This window comes from Amblyomma americanum, chromosome 4 (genome assembly GCF_052857255.1).
Source record: "Amblyomma americanum isolate KBUSLIRL-KWMA chromosome 4, ASM5285725v1, whole genome shotgun sequence".
NCBI lineage: Eukaryota > Metazoa > Arthropoda > Arachnida > Ixodida > Ixodidae > Amblyomma > Amblyomma americanum.
The window spans coordinates 51,099,636-51,117,930 of NC_135500.1; the positions used below are offsets into that span (position 1 = coordinate 51,099,636).

An 18,295-nucleotide genomic window follows, 5' to 3' on the forward strand; every position below is an offset into this window, starting at 1 on the left:
ATCCTGTATTCTTCTCCTCAAGGCGCCATCGAGGTGTCAGAAGAGAGGTCGGAAGTTACTGTCTCTTTCGCTTCCACATGAGACATCTGCGTCTCAGAGTGAAAGCTGTACGAGGCATATTCGCCGGAATCACGGCGTCGTCATCTGTGCCGATGTCACAAAGCGAGGGAAGCAGGCGATGCGGAGCGCGACCGTGCACCATGTACGAGTGCGTTGAGGTCTGTTATGCATCTGCTTCTTGACCAATAAAGGCTTGCGCATACAAGCTATGACTTCACCCTGCAACCAAATTATCCAGCACACTCAGCAAAATGCGTTCACTAGAGCTCACTCGTGCCTCTAATGCCAGTGTAAAAAGCATGTATTTATCGATATATTATTGTTTTATGGCTAGGCGTGTGAGTAGAGCTTGATCGCCAAGCTCTACACGCAAGTGGAACCATCTAAGACTAATCGGGCTGGAATATGAGGTCTTTCTATAATGAGTGGAACACACTTCTTTATCCGGAGTTACTAAACAATCCGAATTCCGGCACTTCGGAATTTCGAAACCATCTCAGATGTAACTGGCATTCGTAGTAGCACAAGGTTAAACATCCCGTGAATTACTTATCCTTCTTTACTAGATTAATTTCCGACATACAGTATGTGCCTGATGAATATGCCACACGATGTACATAGAATCGCGGTGGCCTACATATCCTGTTGGACGTTATTCGAAATTAAATGTTCTGCATTACGCAAAACCCAAAATGTTCACTTTTAAACATCTATAGCCAGCGGGCTGTATGCCGAATTCTACGGTACTCTTCGTCGTTGCCTTTAAAATCTAGCTCTATTATATATTCTAACTTTTGTGCATTAAATTTAGGTGCGCTGCGTGCTTCATCGCGTCAGTTGTTAGCACTCTCAGATTTACTCACGGTGGTGGATTAAAATCATAGTTGCTATCGCGTATTTGGACACAAGGAAGAAAAGAACATAAACGTACACGACAGACGGTAGTGTTCAACTGGCGCTTATTAGAAAACAAACATCGAATTTAATTGTTCTTAAGCTGTTAACAATCAAACATGCGCAGTAGAGGTGCCACGCTTAAGGTACGATATATATCTAAGACTGACAGATGGAGCGCGGACACAATTTGATCCTTTTTTCTTAAATAACTTATTTTCTTCACAAGATCCTTATTTCCTGAAAAAAACAAGAAAGCTTCAAACGTTTCACGTTCTGATTGCGTTTTCACCGTGGCTACTGCACACGTTTCCTGTGTTTCCTACTAGATAGGCGAAAACGTTGTAGGGTCAGAGTCGACAAGGTATCATTTGATAAAACACCGTTTGCTGTCATCAGCGAGATTCCTCTCAGATGATATGGATCCCGCTGATAAGCGGCACTCTCTCAGCCGTTCATTTAGGCATCGACCTGACTGCCCAATGTATGACTTGCCACTAGTGAGCGGAACTTTGTATACGACACTGACTTTGCATGGGACAAACTTCGTTTTATGGTTCGAATACAACTTGGCTGCCTTGGCGCTCCGTTCATGACAGGGAGCAAGCGCACAAGCTTCTTCGGGGCAGTCAATATAAGCTCAAAGCCACATTTTTTTACCATCTTTTTTAGACGGTGCGACACGTTGAGCACATACGCACATAGCCACAAGTCCAGTTCGTCGATGAGGATCTTCGCGGTTTTGTCGCCGCCAAGTTCTCACTTCTTTTAGTAGCTTTTCCGCCACAGATGTGATTTCCTCAGGAAACCCAGCCTTCTCTAGGCGAAGTTCTTGCAACGCCACGCTTTCGTTGTTGCGATGCTGGCTGGACTTATTGAGAGCAGTGCGGGTGGCATTCACGGCAATACATCTCTTCACAAGTTTGGAATGAGCGGACTGACAGCTGAGATTTTGGTGCTTTGTCCTCGGCCGATACAACCAGCAAACACGGGCCTTTGCAAAATTTGTGGATACATCAAGGAACTACAGCCTATCGTCGTTTGCCAGTCCGTGGTGCAAGTTAGACCACAGCTACAGGAATTAAACACATCAAGCACATTTCCCATCATAACGTCCTTTTTGTGAGACCTTGCTTGGTTGATTACTACAAAATAGTTAACATAATCTGAAAATGCTCTTTAGTTTGTCAGTGCTCATCCGCGCAACAACGTGTTAGTCAGAATGTCTAAGAGTGCACGTTGTTGGACGATTCGGTCGTACGTAGCTAAGCAAGGAAAATGCGCAAAAAAAGACCCGTCCTTGCGCTCTTCTCGCCCGAGTCTTTTTTTTTTTTGCGGATTTCCCTTGCTAATGTTAGACACAATAGGCTAAAAAGACGTCTCTAAGTGCTGCGGCGACGCAAGAACAAATGCACAAGCCATCCCTCTGAACATGTTCTGCACCTTCATGCTTTACGACAGTCGACGAAAGGTAAACCGATATCTATGAATCATATGCCAATAGTATTCTGAAAGGACAGAGGGGTCCCACTTTCAATACAGTCGCGCAAAGCAATCATGACTTCTACCTGTGGCATCGAGTAAAAAAAAAATGACGTGGCTTAGCTTGGTTAAGCCTGGTGATTGCGAAGTCACACTGACCGTAGCGCCCCTGGTGAGAGGAGCGGGAGTTAGGCCGCCGTTGGCGGCTACCGCCTCGCCTCGCGACGGCTTGAGATGGGGCCCCGTTTTTACACAGCTGGTGTGACGTCACTCTAGGTCACGTGGTGTGACGTCATGCAGCGAGGTCACGCTAAAGGTCAATGGTGCCTACCAACGCCTCGTCACGGAACGGGCTGAAGTGCGACCTAAAGCAGTATTGCTTCACAATAAAAGATCTTTCACATTTATGGAAAGCGGAAAGATGAACTCGAAGATTCTTCGTGGGTCTTAACATAGTCCACTACCTCGATAGCGTTACTAACCAAAAAAGTGCCCTCGACTTTCAAGAAATGTTATTTTTCATGCCGGAATCTGGGAAAAGCGTCTTGCGACTACCCTTTTTTCGCTACAATCGTCCTCAGTGGCACATCATCTTTATGTGTCCTTGCGGTAAAGAAAACGGCGAGTCCTAATTGTTACTGGCACCTTTTTTTTTTGCTCAAATTATCCAGTTCAATATCTTCTCACAACATTAAATCCTGTTCCTTTGCTTTTTGGCTCGTCATAGTTGAGGCAATGCAATTCTTAGTTATTGCCATTTTGCTTTTTTTTCGCAAAAACAGTGACATAACCACAAAACCACCCTGCTTAGCTCAACTAGTACCTTCAGATTGTCCGTTCGCAGGTACTCAACACCATCTTCGACGCTGTCACTCGCACTATTTGGAGTTTCTCTCAGAGGGCATTCGACACCTTCGGAAATGACCCTTGCCTTGTTTTTGTCCGTGGATTTACTTGAAATCCTTGGCAGCCTATCTAAAAATAGATATCGTACCTTAAGCGTGGCACCACTACTGCGCTTGTGTGATTGTCAGCACTTTGAGAAGACTTATAGTTCATTTTTTTTCCAAACAACGACCGTTGAAGGCTAGCGTCTGCCCTGTACGTACGTGTTTTCGCCGTTCTGCCGAAATAAGCGCTAGCAAAAATTATTTCGAATGCCTTCGAGCTGTCCCAAGTTTCCGCCTTAATAAGGTGCATTAGAAGCTCATGTATAACGAGTCGGCTCTCTTTCCGCGTCTGTGCCGTCTAATTGGCGGTGGCCAAAGTAGGCTACGATGCTTGACTGGTGGAGTACACTGGCCGTCCCTTCAGCTCGTATTGATATTATAGTATACATGCGCACAGATATAGCTGCTTCGTGGGACAGTGTAGGGGAAGTGCGCCCTAGCAACAAATTTTTCCGATACAGCTAACAGCTTTTGTTGCATTTCGAATTATACGCAGGGGAGACCGATACACCTGAAAACACGGTATTCCAAATTTACGGTATTCCAGCTCAATTGCACATTTGGGCACTTCTTTTGGTTGGCGTGAAGGAGCCAGATGGTGAGATATCTTAGTGCAGCGGCTTTCTGTTGCGGTTGAAGAACGACTTGCTTGAAAGTACACATGCTTCCCATTAGGGCAGAAATGAGGCTGCTGAACCAGTGCTCTGCTTGACGTTGCCTCATCAAAATCAAGTTACTTCCTCAAGCCCTCTCCCAGCACTCGAAATACCTTGCGCACGTCTGCCTCGTGTCTCGGCGTCGTTACAACTGCGCAAAGAGGCGGCAGCCACTTACAACGTCTTTGAGATTCGCCTGCGCCGGTCACAGCACCGGTCGTGCTCAGCTGCATCGGCTGCGGCTGGTTCTGGTAGCGGAACTGGTTCTGCGAGCCCACGCTGTCAGCTGACGTCAGCCGGAAGGGGCTCTTGCGCGTCGGTCCTACGGCCGCCGCGGGGCCCGAGGGGTATGGCCAGTAGGGCCCCGATGGCGCTTCCCCGCCTGCGTTGAGTGGGAGCACGGCTTCTCCCGGGCCTGTCGCCTGAGGTCGCGGAACGGTTGTGCCTTCTGGTTTTATTGCGTGCGTTAATCATGCGCATAGGTGTCAGTTGGTGTGTATGCGTTAGTAATGAAAACAAGACTCCACAGCCCAGTCCGCATGTTGACAGCAGCAGCTGCTGACGCCTGAAATGCCCAAAAATGCGAAGCGTCCCGGAAGAATGCTCTATTTTTTTAGCCGTTATGAGGGAAGTTAGGTGAGCGATTCGTCCCATACCCTCCAGGCATTGATGAACAAGATCCATTTGCACAGATATTTTGCTACTTAGCTAGGAAACGAGGCATCTCCGGTGTGCACTTACTCCGAAATCCGCCTGGCCTTGCACATGAACAGAGCGTAACCGAACGGGCAATGAATGTCCTCAACATGAGCCCCTGACCTTTCGTTGTATGAAGAACGTTTAAGAAAATCATAACCCTTTCAAATCGAACATGGTGGGGTCCTTGGATGATCATCATATAGCTGGATGTTCAACGCTGTCTTTGTTGCCTGCATCTCAAAGCACCACTATTGCTTCTGATTGTTCTAGTTCATTCAGATTGTATCAGGTAATTAACTATAGAGTAATCAGACAAAGGTAGGATAATCGCAGGTGAACCCCTGGCGCTAAAAACAGTTCGAGTGGGGCTGTGTTCCGTGCAGGTGAGCAGTGTTAGCGAATGCACGCCTCTAAGCTGTGATTAGCAGCTCGAGCTCAAAATCAGTCGGTTACCCGCCCAACGGTAATTTTGCATGTGAAAAATTGCAAAGGTCGACGTCTTTCGCTTCGTGCAGCGTGCAGCGTGTGTGCAGCGTGCACACACGCGATGATTTCCTGCCCAGATGAGGGCATCACTGGACGGAAACTTCACGCTTTAGAGAGGCGGCGCGGTGATGTAGCTGTCGGCGGTGGGGAAGGGACCATGGGGTAAGCGGTGTTTTCTTTGCTTCCTGGCAGGTTGGGAGTTTGTTATCTGGGGGATGCTGACGATATCGCCAGTTATTTCAGCCGGAAGACCGTACGATAACCGTGACATACCTTTCGGCTCCCGGTGACCCGTGCGAATACGGCACAGAAAAGGGAGAGCTACTAGTTTGTTGCGTCATCCACATCGTACTTCACCGGGCTCCCTCTTGTGAAAACAGCTTATGGCTGAGACGGGCAGAACATCTGTCAGGAAATGCAAGTTTCTAGAGTTACAGGGCCAGGATTGTGTCCCCGAGACGCCCCTTTTCTTTCTACTCAAAAGAAAACGTTTTCTAACTGTGACAGCAATACGCAGGCAGCGCTTGTTGGTGACAGTAACCCTTCTAACTTGGCGTTTGCTGGTTTCCCATACCAGGCGGCACGCACGCAATATTGCGGAATAAGGGTCTTCAAGGCACGTGGGTTGCAACGGATTCCGATAGCTCTGTTATTAGCCAGCGGCTGGAGACCGCACATGTCGAGGAAAAGTCGGGCTCACGTGTTTTTAGTTCAGTGAGGGTATCATGGACAAACTTGCCAACAATGCCCTCAGAACTCTTTTTAGTTGTACTGGGCACTTATGTACGCATTAGTGCGCAGTGGAAAGGTATTCAAAAGTGAAGAAAAGGTGAATGGCGATGTTAACACAGGGACTTATGAGCAACAGATCTGAGAGGAGACATTACTGTGAAGAGAAGTTAGATCTCTTCTCTTATTTTCTGGTGGTCCTCTCTGCAGCAGAAGCGAAATTTTCTGTGCACAACTGTAACTTCTAATTCCCCTGCCCCCCCCCCCCTCTCCCCCCAAACCGCCCCCGCCCAAAAAAATATAGAACAGTCAATTGAACATTATGTCCAAATGAATATGTTGTTCTCTGTATTTAAAGATATTTTTTTCAGGCTTTTTGTTCTTCACAGCTGTGATATACTTTTCTCGTAAACGATATTAGTAAAAAAAATATAACACCTGCATCTTACAGGCAGTCATCTATGAGGCAGAAACGTGGAAGCTAGCTAACGAAAAGAGTTCAACTTAAGTACAACGCAGCGAGCTATGGAAAGAAAATTGATACGCGTAACGTTAAGAGACAGGAAGAAAGCAGAGTGGTTTAGGGATGGCACACAGGTTAATGACGTCCTAGTCGAAATCAAGACGAAGAATTGGGCTTGGGTCGGGCATGATAACCCGGTAGTTTTTAACGGTAACGGACTGGATTCCAAGAGAAGGCAAGCGTAGCAGGGGGCGGCATAAAGTTGTGTGGGCGGATCAGATTAAGAACTTTGCGGGGATAAGGCGGCGGGGGCTGGCATTAGTTAGGATTAATTGGAGATATATGAGGGGGGGAGGATGGAGCGGCCTTTTCCCTGCGGTGGGCGTAGACAGGCTGAAAATGATGATGATGGTGTTTTTCACACGTTGAATCTAAAGAAAGCGCAGCCGCGATCCCAACCTTCCTATTGCCTGTGGCCGCAGGACCATATCAACTACATGAACCCCGAAGGCTCTCCTCATGGCGTTCGCACACATCGATAATAGCCTGAAGGTGAGGGTCGGCAGTTTTCAATTGCGACGTAGCGCGTTGGAGCAGCGAGTGACCTAGTTTGTCCGAGAGAAAGAACGCCATTCAGTTATTTCTGTAGTGGTATTCCGAGTTTGGAAACGGTCGGAGATAAGCAGATGCCTTCGCGTGGCTCTCTCCTAACACCAAAAGTACGAGACGTCCGCAAACATTCTGTAATTCAAGGTCGATGTCAATGAATAATCACTCCCTTATAGCAAATCATCTCCACCTTGTGCGATTCCCTAAACATTTGCACATGCGGTGCAGACCATAACCTACACTTTCAAAAAGCCGCCAGATTTTAACGGGACATGGTACAATGAAGGATCGCGGATGACATAACTATGCGTAGGACTTGGGGCGCACTAGTGTAGCGGCAAAAAGCAGGCTGTGTGTGTATTATGCTTGCTCGTTGACATGTGTCTTCACTAACCGGTTCTTTTTTCACGCAGGTCAGGGGCGCTGCGTGAAGGCGACCAGGCTCCTGGTTTGCTGATCCAGCCCACGGGAGGGCTCGGGCGTTGAGAGTGGCTCGGGGTCCACGCTAGAAGGCAGCAAAATGAATAGAAGAAAGCTTATTTTTCTTACCCTCTTTCTGGCGCGCGCGCACACACACACACACACACACACACACACACACACACACACACACACACACACACACACACACACACACACACACACACACACACACACACACACACACACACACACACACACACACACACACACACACACACACACACACACACACACACACACACACACACACACACACACACACACGCACACACGCACGCACGCACGCACACACACACACACACACACACACACACACACACACACACACACACACACACACACACACACACACACACACACACACACACACACACACACACACACACACACACACACACACACACACACACACACACACACACACACACACACACACACACACACACACACACACACACACACATGTACGCAAATACACCACTGTAACGCGCCGACAGCAGGATGGCGCATACGAAAAACAGCGCGCGAAGGGAAATTAAAACATGCACCTGCCGCGGTGCCTCAGTGTCCTTGGCGTTCGGCTGCCAATCCCAAAGTCGCGGGTTCGATTTCGGCTGCGGTGGGCTTATTTCAATGCAAGTGAAACACAAAAACGTCTGCCTGCTGTGCGATTCAGCGGCGCAGGTTACAGAGACCCAGTGATGAAAATAGATTAGCAGTCCTCCAATACGGCGTCCCTCATAGCCCATGTGTCTCCTCGGAATGTTAAAACCCTAAAATTTACAATTTAAATTTAAAACGTGCCACATTGCAAGTGCAGCCGCAACGCTAGGCCCTCACACGTTACTTCTAAATGTGCAGGTCCTACTCCACGCGCGCTGCTGCATTTCATAGGCCTAAATTTATATGGTAACGCAGTGCGCGCGGGGCGCTCACCAGTTTTTCCCTCTCTACAGAGACGTAAAACGTTTGACGCTATCCCTATTCCTCTCAATTTTCCATCCTGGCGGAGCGTGCATATATATGTTAGAAAGTGTCCAAGAAACGGTGCTAGGAAGGCTTCTACACAGACCGAAACCATATATCTTCGACCTTGGTGAGGCATCTGTCTGCCATGCCCGAACACAACCGTCAGTGCTTTGTCTCCAGTGGTCGCTTAAATATTCACTGCAACAAAATAATTCCCACAAGGTGGGGAGATACTTTGAAAGTGGTTTTAAAATGTTGACCGCATAGCAGTTGTATTTAAATAAAGTCCCAGCTATAAAATTTCCGAGGAAACCTAAAGATCGATGCCATTTGCATTAGAGGTCAGAACTCGGTTAATTTTTTTCTTGTATTTTTTTATAATTTTCTACTAATGCACCTTTTTCTTAAATATCCGTTATTTGCACAGAGTTAAAATTTTGTAACAAAGTAGCAAGTAATGATTTACACAAGTGGTAACAAAATATCCATTTGGTACAAAAAATAGCTAAACGAAATTTGTGCTGGAGTGTTTCCTTCCCTGCTTCGGAAGGAAAAACTGTATATGCATATAATTTGCTTCCCTATCAGGACCCAGGCTCATTTTAGAAAGGTTTTAGTTTCTTACTTTTTAGTACTCCTCTTTGTTTTCCTTTTATCACTTTTATCGCCATGTTACTGTTGCCGTTTTTAGGATCTATTCTCATGGCTTCTCATATTGTTTTAGTATGTTTGCGCGTTTTTGGTAATTTTTTTGACATGTTCATTTGGTTTTACTTGTGCGCTTCTTGTCCAAGGACGGTTCCTCGTGAGTTTGTCTTCATTCATCTGTTTGTGTTTTTCGGTTTCAGTTTTGTTTTCTTCACGCCCTCCTCCCAGTCATCGGTGTCTTTTGTTGCACTTGTCTTTCAATCTTCCTTCCCTTCCTGTCTAAATGTCCTTCAGCGGGCGTTTATCATGTGCCGCAGTCCGGTTTCGAGTCACTGCCATCTGACCAATTCTCATGCGCTATGACTAACGTGTCCTACCGGGAGTCCACGAGTTCTCCGTCCTCCGTCACTTTTTATCACGAGTCGTGTTGTCCTGTATATATTCAGTGATTTCACAGCCATGCAATTAAATCGATAGTTGGAGCTTGTGTGCGCTTCACCATCTCGTCCTCGTGTTTTTCTGCCGCGCCACTCTTTCTAACATGTGTCACCAACTTGACCAAACATTTACGTTTCTCAAAAACTACATATATATATTACATTTTTTCTTTGTAGATGCAATTACATTGAAACCCTTGAGTTCTTTTTGTAGCCAGAAAGATACAACTTAGGATATTGGTTGTAGTACCAGTTACGTAAATTGCCTTTGAAGAGGTTTATTTTCTTTACCGTTGATGTACAAGAAGCTGAGACTAAGGGCATATGAATGCCTGACGAAGGTTCCAGACCCCTGGTGTTCAGAATCGACAGCAAACACAGAAAACTATAGGATAATACATTAAAGCTAAGCAATGTTATAGGTAAACATTGAGTAACATCGGTGAAAAATTTTGTTTGCTTGCTCTTAATAGCTCGTGAGTAAAAGATGCCTGGACTTCCAAAAATGCTGTTTCGAGAAAAGTCCGGAGAAAACATCTGAAAACTATCACCCTACCGCTCGGTGCGACAAAGAAAACAGGATGAAAAAAAAAATGGATTGTGAAGTCGCAGATATTTAAGTGTAACATATTTTCTAAAAACTAAAAATATGCGCCGTTTAGAGATTGCCAAACACAAAAATCGAAAACAAAGTGCGGTGAGGAATATGCAAACAAAACATAAAAAATTCGACCTTTCCTCTGCAGAGGGCCACGAAAAACGATTAAAAAGCATTTCTGAAGTCGCGGATACATAAGTGTAATACATTTTCTGAAAGCTGAAGAAATGCTATATCAGCAAAGCACAAAATTCGAAAATTGATTTTGACAAATCAAATTCTCACTCTACCTTAAAAGGGTGGAGACGCCAAATTTTTGGTTTGCGTGTTCTCTTTCTTTCAAACATTGCGTTATGGTACCATACATTGCGCACTGCCCCAGGACACGTGATACGTGCTCCGCGGTTCATACATGTGCTTTAAATAATATATTATCTCAATATGTGTACCGAGCGATTTCGGTTTTGGTTTCCGAGTGCCAGGGTCTGTTATGATGGCACTCCCGAGGAAGAGCAGCAACCCTGGTCATGTGGGTCCCAAAAGTATTGACACATGGATCGCTGTGTCGTCTGCTCTCGTACACAGGCTATGCATACCAGGGCCTTTCGAAATGACGGCCGGTATACTGAGACACACTGCGCACAGTCATCCGGGAGAGGGGCGACAGTCGAATAAACTAAAAGTTAACGTAAAAAAAAACTAAAGCAGGTATTTTCAGGGCAAGAAACAAGCCACTTAAATTTAATCATATTGTTAAATATGCTGGACAACAAATTGATATTTTACATGAGCATAAGATCCTAGGAGTTATTTTTTCATCTCAGCTGGGATTCGCAAGTCCATAGCCTCTGTAGAAAACTCTCGGCAACAACTGGAGCACTCTCTCTTTGCCGAACACTTCTCCCTACGAAAATAAAGCTGCAAATATATTACGCTCTATTTTCATCTCATCTAAATTACTGTAGCCTTATTTGGCTTACCACAACAAAAACAAACATTCAAAAAATACTTGCACTACAAAAAAAGGCCATTCGCTATATTGGCAATGTTTCGTTCCTACACTCGACCCAAATGCTATTTCCCTCATACAAAATCGTCAGAGCTAATAACATATATGATTTTCGTATTTTCCGTTCTTTCTTCTTCTCAACTACTGAGCAGAAGAATTTTTTGGTACAAACTGCAAGCCTTACACCCCCCCAAAAAAGCAGTTATACCTACTCGTAGTACTGAATTATGCCATATTCCGCATTTCCGCAAAATCTACAAAATTTAGTCATTGCAACACAACCTCCCACAAATACTAAATCAGCCTCAATATGCCAAGATAATTTCATTTAACCAGTTTCAAGAATCCTTTTCCAAACTATAAGTAGTCGCGTTTCTGATATATGTTTGCTTCACTGACCTATTATTTCTCGTACCTGTATGCTATCTTGAGTTCAGTTATGATTGTACAAATCTCCAGTTTTATTCAAATATGTATGTATGATGTATTCTTGGGTTATTTCTGATAATATTTAGAAACTAAGCTTGTTTGCATTTTGAATACTACTCAAAGTTAATATTGTATAGTATCTGCTATTCTAGATCTTTCCATTGTTTCTCTTAACTATTGTTAACAACTATGTCGGCACTGCCTTGTAGAGGTTGTCTGGGCCATGTCAAGCTGTGATTTCACAGCTTTTAGCCCAGATATCCTTGCAAACTTTTTGTAAAATAAAATGAATTGAAATTGAATTGAATCAAGCGGCTCGATTCTGCCTTTAGTAAAACTTGGTGCTGGGCTAGTTGGTTAGACATTCTTTGAAATAGGTTAGCGCCAAAAAAGGCGAATACAAGGCGAGAGAACGACGACACGACATAGAAGAGCGCCGATTGTGCCGACCTCATTCGGCATACCGCGTGTGTCAACGCGGTATCTGCGCTGCATTTCGCTTTGCCACACTGCGCCGAAGCCGATGCTCGGCGGACGTCTGTGTCGGTGGTCGGTAGACGACAGCGCGTCAGTCGGCCCATCCCCTGGTCACATTACAGCGACACGATGTCTCACTGGTGGTGCGGGCGAGGTGTCTCCATTACCTGAACCTATTATCTGTCTCTGTTCGTGCCGACCAATACCCGTCGCAGTCTTCACTTCGCTCCGTCCGCCCAGTCGCGCTGCGAGACTGCTCGGGGTACCGTGGCTGCTGCTGGCTTTTTACTGCTGCTTGTATAGCAACAGTTTGTGTATTCGCTAAGCGAATGCTTCAGGGTAATTCTACAGGATTCGGCATTTACCACGCGAGTTCGGAATTGCGCCAGGAATGCGCCTATGACGATGACTGAACCTCAGCGCTTATTTTGTTCAAGTTGCTGCCGAGACAGCAGCTGCGCGTTCGTTCGGCATTAAACGTTAAGCTTCATTCTACATAGGATGAATAATCTCTTCTTTTTTTGCGCCGGTGGTACGTTTACTTGTTTACGCAGTGCAATATAACTCCGCGAATATCGCCGAAGAATGCGAGCGCCAGTCTGGGGAACGCTCCATAGCCAGGTTGCATACCACGTATGTCTGGGTATTCTCACTCGTTGTAACTGCTTTTCCCGATATGTCCAACACTGAGCTTTAACTGGCTTTATCTTGGCGGATGTATGGCGCTCATCTGTAGTAATTAAAATGGCTTAAGTTGTTGTCCACGTGCGACGCCTATACGATTGCTGCCGGGCGCTGCAGCTGCTGGCAGACTGGGTCACCTCGGCTTGCAGCGGTGCTTCCCGATCAATGTATTTGCGTGCTAAGATGTTAGTAATCCTCGATTTCAGGTCACTGTTGTCAAACCAATGCTGGATTACTATTTGTATTCGGTAAAACTCCTGAACTTGCTCTCCACAACCGCCGACATCGCACATGCGAACCGCGCTGGCTATCTCCAAGCCTATTGGTACCGCTGGTGAGTCAAAGGGTGAACATATGAAATGTAGACGCTCGTTTCATTTGTTCGTTGTGCGGAGTAGGTGTAGACAATAGCAACTATAGTCATCATCTCATCGAAGTTAATGTTTCGCTCGGCCGCTGGTGCCGGTTGGTGCGTCAGCAATGGCCTATTTTCCGATCAGCGCACCTACCGCTTAGCGCCTGGCAGATGTCGCGCGTCGCCTTTCATAATAAGTCACATTACTGTGCTGTGACGTCCCTACTATTCACTGATATCGTTCCTACAGCTCTACGTCACCAACTACAGCGCTAGCGATGGGTCTCGATCATGAGAACGAGCGTTTAGTTACTCTTGATAGCTGAACTAAAATATATGTTAAGTGTTCGTTGCATCTAATAGTGACTTTACGTAAAGAGGAAACCCAAAATGAGCTTTTTATAGCCTGGAACTTTGATATTTCAACACCTTCAATTCGCCTTGACAGCGCAGCTAGAATAAATCCCACATCAAACATCAGTACAGAGTCAAGTGCCCCTAACTGGCAAGCATTCTGAAAACTTCGAGCACAAAAAAAGAGAAAAACTAATATTGTATGTGCTGAAGCTTCTGTGGGTTCTGAGTTTCTCCTTTGCCTTTCCGCAGGTGTACTAAATGGCCTTTCCTACAGGTAAAGCAGAAAAGTGTGTTGTGTTAGTCGACAACATGTTGATCTAGTATAGACACGGTAAGAAAAAACGCGGCTGAAAACAACCGTTAGTGGCAGTTTGACCGGTTTTTATGAATCACTTTTAAGAGTCTTTAAAGGGACGCCGTTGACGAATAAATTTAGCCTGCGTCGATAGATAGCTGCCTTCAATGATAAAAACGCTACTTTTAAAGACTCCGTTTTTGCAAGGTGGGAGTGGCCGGAAATTTAAAATACACGCATCGCCTTCACTCTCATGGAAGCACACTGCTGTGCTTAAACACAGTTATTTCGGTGCGCATTCCGGAGTTGGGTACAAAGGCCAAGCACTTCTTTTCGTTGTCCGACATGTCCGCGTAGTGAACCACCGGCAGCAGCTCTTCCGGGCTTAGTGCTGAACCCGCATTTAAAGTACGCCTCTATGCGACAGCCAAGTCCAATTTTTCTTAGATTGCGCAGCACCTCAAGGGTAAGCGATAGTCAGGATGAGAACTTTCTAAAGCTTACTGTGTAAGCATAACATGTGAACGCCTCTTACGACGAATTCTTAACGGAGGAGATTCTTGATATTTAGAAGTTTACGGACAGGGCTAGTCAATTAGCAGGCTTAAAGTTATGATGAACAGTGCGAGATTGCAGCACGAGAATTTGCTGAAGCAATTTAGAAGATTCGCACAGCGTGCCACACCTGAGACAATCGCGAAGTGCACCTCTTGTCACGTGTATGGAAGATGGTTTAGGTTTATCATACAAAAAATTATTGTTAGCGCCGGCGACTTGCGATTTTCTTTTTTTAAAAGCCTGTACGCGTGATGAGTGTTCCGTGTAAGGTGCCGTGGGCTGAACTTCCAGAGCACTAGCTGCTGTCGGAATCCATTCACTCCAAGGTGCGTCGCATTTTGGCGGCTCCCGCAAGTGGCGAATCAAGGGTATAAAGTTAGGCGAGTCGGTAACGATGATCCTTGATATGTAGTGCAAGCAGGACGAAGGACAAGAAAGAGGTGCTTTGTTGGGCGGAGACAGTGGCTGTGTTGTGTACCTCTTTCGTTGTCCTTCGCCCCGTTCGCGCCACATATCATGGCGAATCAAGCTGAGAATTGAGGGGACATTGCTCTGTTCGATATGCGCGCCTGTCCGGGAGGCCAGCGCGTAGTACTGTGAGGAACCGTAGTGCGTTGCGCGGGGCACAATGAAAGTTGGCGTCCCGGGGCCGCCATGATGTGCGCACCAGTCGGACGGGCACCGTAACCTCCTTATGACAAGACTATACTGACCGTTGAACGAGCGAGAACCTCGGGAGGAAGGTGCCCTCGATGTGTTGGGGCTGTCATCTTGGGATTCCGCGGAGCTCTCCCCAGTCGAAGAGCGTGGTGAAGACAGGCAGGATTCCCGCTGTGGGCGCTTCCCTGCAAGGAGCGTCATCGGTGGGGCAAGTTGGCACGACATTGGTTATCAAGCACAACGCAACCAAACGACGACGACGAGAAGCAGCACGTCCAGGAGCTGCAAATGGCAAGGGGAACTTGTGTCCTCCACGTGGTCGTCATCTGCCGTCTGGCTGAGCTGTGGTTTAACAATAATGCAGTGATGTTAATTTCAAAGGGATCGGCAGAAAAACGCTCGTTTACTTTGTGGTGCACTGAAAGGGAATGGTTGGAAGAGAAATCGCGTGACAGCTCTCGGGCGCCTTTCTTTTGAACGTTTTGCTAGGCACGTTGAGTTACCGTCATGAAGCGCTTCTCGTAGCGGCACGGCTCTGACTACAAGCAACCAGCGTAGAATATCGACCTGTTTACCTAAGAGAAAATCTGATGACAAAACTCACCGATGTATTTTCTCTTTTAAGAAAACGACAGCCATATATCCAACGGTGTTCATCCGACTACATCACATCGCTGAATGAAGTGGCATTCAGTCTGTTCCTCCTGCCGTCGCGACGCGTCTGCTGCGCGCCGCATATGTCGAAGCAATAATCTCGACAGCCCCCTTGCTGCTTTTCAGATTATCATTATCCATGATCTCGCGGTCCCTGGCCATCAGCGGACTCGTGCTTTAGGCTCTGCGTCTGTTTGATCTCTGAATAACGAAGAGCGCTGTCAGTCTAGCACAATACAGCTTGCCGCGACTAAACAATTGGAACTAAAGTATTTAAATCAAAGCAAATCTACGTTCAGGATTCGTCCCGTCAAATGCTTCTCATAGCCTCGCGCTGAAAACTGCAGGGCTGGGAAGAAAAAAGAAGTTCAGTATTAGCTCAGCTGCTGAGGAGGATTGGAAAGCTTAGTGCTTTACAAAGAGCCCGTGTAGCCGTTTACCAAAGCGCATCGGGGACAAATGTAAATGTTCTTGGAATATGCAGATCTCTCTTGTATTCAGTGCTGCCAAAATGAATAGTGAAAAAACAACCGGTACGTGTTCCAGTGTCCCTGAGCATCGGTCTTATGACCCTTGCCGAAAGCGGCGTACAAACGCAAGGTGCCTGGAAGGCGACGTTGGCCCGGTAAAAAAAAAAGAGCCTGGACCTCCTACCGCGAAAAATAATTAAGAACACGACATCAAATTAATGGATACGCGAATAAAAAGAAACAGTCCTCAGGTGTCTGAGTGAACGGCAATGGTGATGTTCCGTTAATATAGCCACGCAATAAGTCACTTCCTTCCTCTAACCACATTCTAGTAAAATGCCACTTCACTTTTATGTTAGCAGCGCGCTCGACGTCGTCTTGATGGTCTCAATTACAGATTAAACCGATGCCTGATGACTTCACGTGCGAAATTTATACGTTGTGGCCCGCGCAATCAACGTTCCTTTAGTTGTTAAAGCCAACAACATGAATTGCATAGACTTGCCTAGAGCTCCGGATAGTATAAACAGGTGATAAGAGGCCCGTTTTCATTTTTCCAGTGCACTGCACAACACCGTGTAACTACAGCAGCTGCGCATATCTCTGAGCCACCACTTGCGCCTTAGTCTTCTGCAAGTGCGCGCTTACCAGGCATTCTTTAGTCCGTCGATAGAGGGGCAGAAATGAAGGACAGCTGGTTCCGAGATGGAAGCTGGTGCGCGAGCGGCTGATAAGCTGGATCTTCGTTTTCCAGGAACTGCGCTGGGCACGGGCATTGACGTCACCAGGCAAGGAGGTCGATCGTTTTGGGTGGAGTGCAGTAAAAAAAAACACTATGCGCGACTTGAAGCACGCGCGTGCACGGCGAAAGATGAAAGAGAGAGAGGGGGGGGGGGTTGACGGGAAAGGCAGTGAAGCTGGTCTGGAAAATAAATATCTGGCCTACTACTGTACACTGGGGAACTGGAAGACGAGAAAAAAGAGGGTCACGTTGGGGGATGATGATGATGGGAGGAGGCAGATGAAAAATACATAAAAAACAAGGCACACTTCCTAAGAATACAAACGCGAGGCAAGGTCCACGTCGCTTAAAAAGCGTGAGAGCGCTCGCGTTGCTTGTACAGTTTTCAAACTATCTGGCCAAGCGCCGAGGATCAAATCCTCCGAGAGGGGCCTTGTGTCCGTAGACATCAAAGCAGATGCGAGCATGTGTCTTTCACGTGCATATGCTGGAGACGCCACAAAATGTGTTCTATAGTCTCTAGCACGCCAGATGTGGTAAAGTTCGGGGAGTTCGCTTGTACTATTAAGTGCAAGTATTTGCGCGTGAAGGCGACGTTTAAACGTAATTCATGGATTACGCATGCAATAGGGCGTGGTATTCCGCGAGGAACAGAAAAGGTCATCGCCGGATCTAGCCGTTTAAGGCGGATGGGTCGAGTGTCGGGCAGGGACGAAAAATTCACCGGTGTTGCGCTCCCACGTGCTTTTCCTTTTTGTTAACTGCGTTCAGGTGAATAGCCACCCGATTCTTGGCCGATCCTCCAGTGTGGGTATGTGCCATCTTTTGATAGGCTAACAACCTAGCCGTCGCACTGCTAAATGATTCTGAAAGGAGACAAGTGGTGTCCGGTCTAGAGAACGGCACAGCTGTACGCAGGCCACTGCTGAATGCGCTCCTTGCTTCAGCGTCGGTGGTCGCATTTCCATCGAGTCCGCAGTGTCCAGGGATCCACTGGAACACTATACGTTGGCCTTTTTCCTGGGAAAAAGACAGGAGTCTAGTGATGTCAAAGCCAGAGCCTGGTAGTCGGTGTGTCGTAGGAATTGTATCCCAAAATTTTTCAGCGCATGTTTACAGTCAGTGAAAATGCACCACTCCTGAGGAGGTTTTCCGCAGATGTGGCGAATCGCTTCCCGAAGGCCTGAACATGAAATAGAAGGTTATTGCTCGTAATTTTCCCTCGAACCACGTTATTCGGCGTTGATTACGATGGATGTATAGTTTCTCAGTTTCATTATATATTCACCACTGAAACTATAACTTTCACAGGTTTACTCTACTGGAAAGTTTCTGGTTAAATTTCCCATATGCGGCTTTGCTGTTGTGCGTTCAAGCAACTAAAGTTTTCACCTGCTGCACTTTTTGTTCAAAATTCTCATTTGATGAAAAGTTGCAGTTAC

The 18,295-nt window shown here is 46.4% G+C and overlaps 1 protein-coding gene across 1 annotated transcript in view; it reads right to left on the reverse strand.

Annotated features, from left to right (window-relative positions):
- LOC144129490 (uncharacterized) overlaps nt 1-16,847 on the reverse strand; it is an 84,796-nt gene extending 67,949 nt beyond the window's left edge. The window contains exons 1-4 of the mRNA XM_077663657.1: nt 16,760-16,847; nt 15,041-15,172; nt 7,423-7,533; nt 4,221-4,424 (exon numbers count right to left, since the gene is read on the reverse strand). Coding sequence (XP_077519783.1) covers nt 4,221-4,424; nt 7,423-7,533; nt 15,041-15,172; nt 16,760-16,766 — 454 coding nt within the window. The 5' untranslated portion in view covers nt 16,767-16,847. The remainder of the gene's footprint in view (nt 1-4,220; nt 4,425-7,422; nt 7,534-15,040; nt 15,173-16,759) is intronic.
- Nucleotides 16,848-18,295: the final 1,448 nt, after the last annotated feature.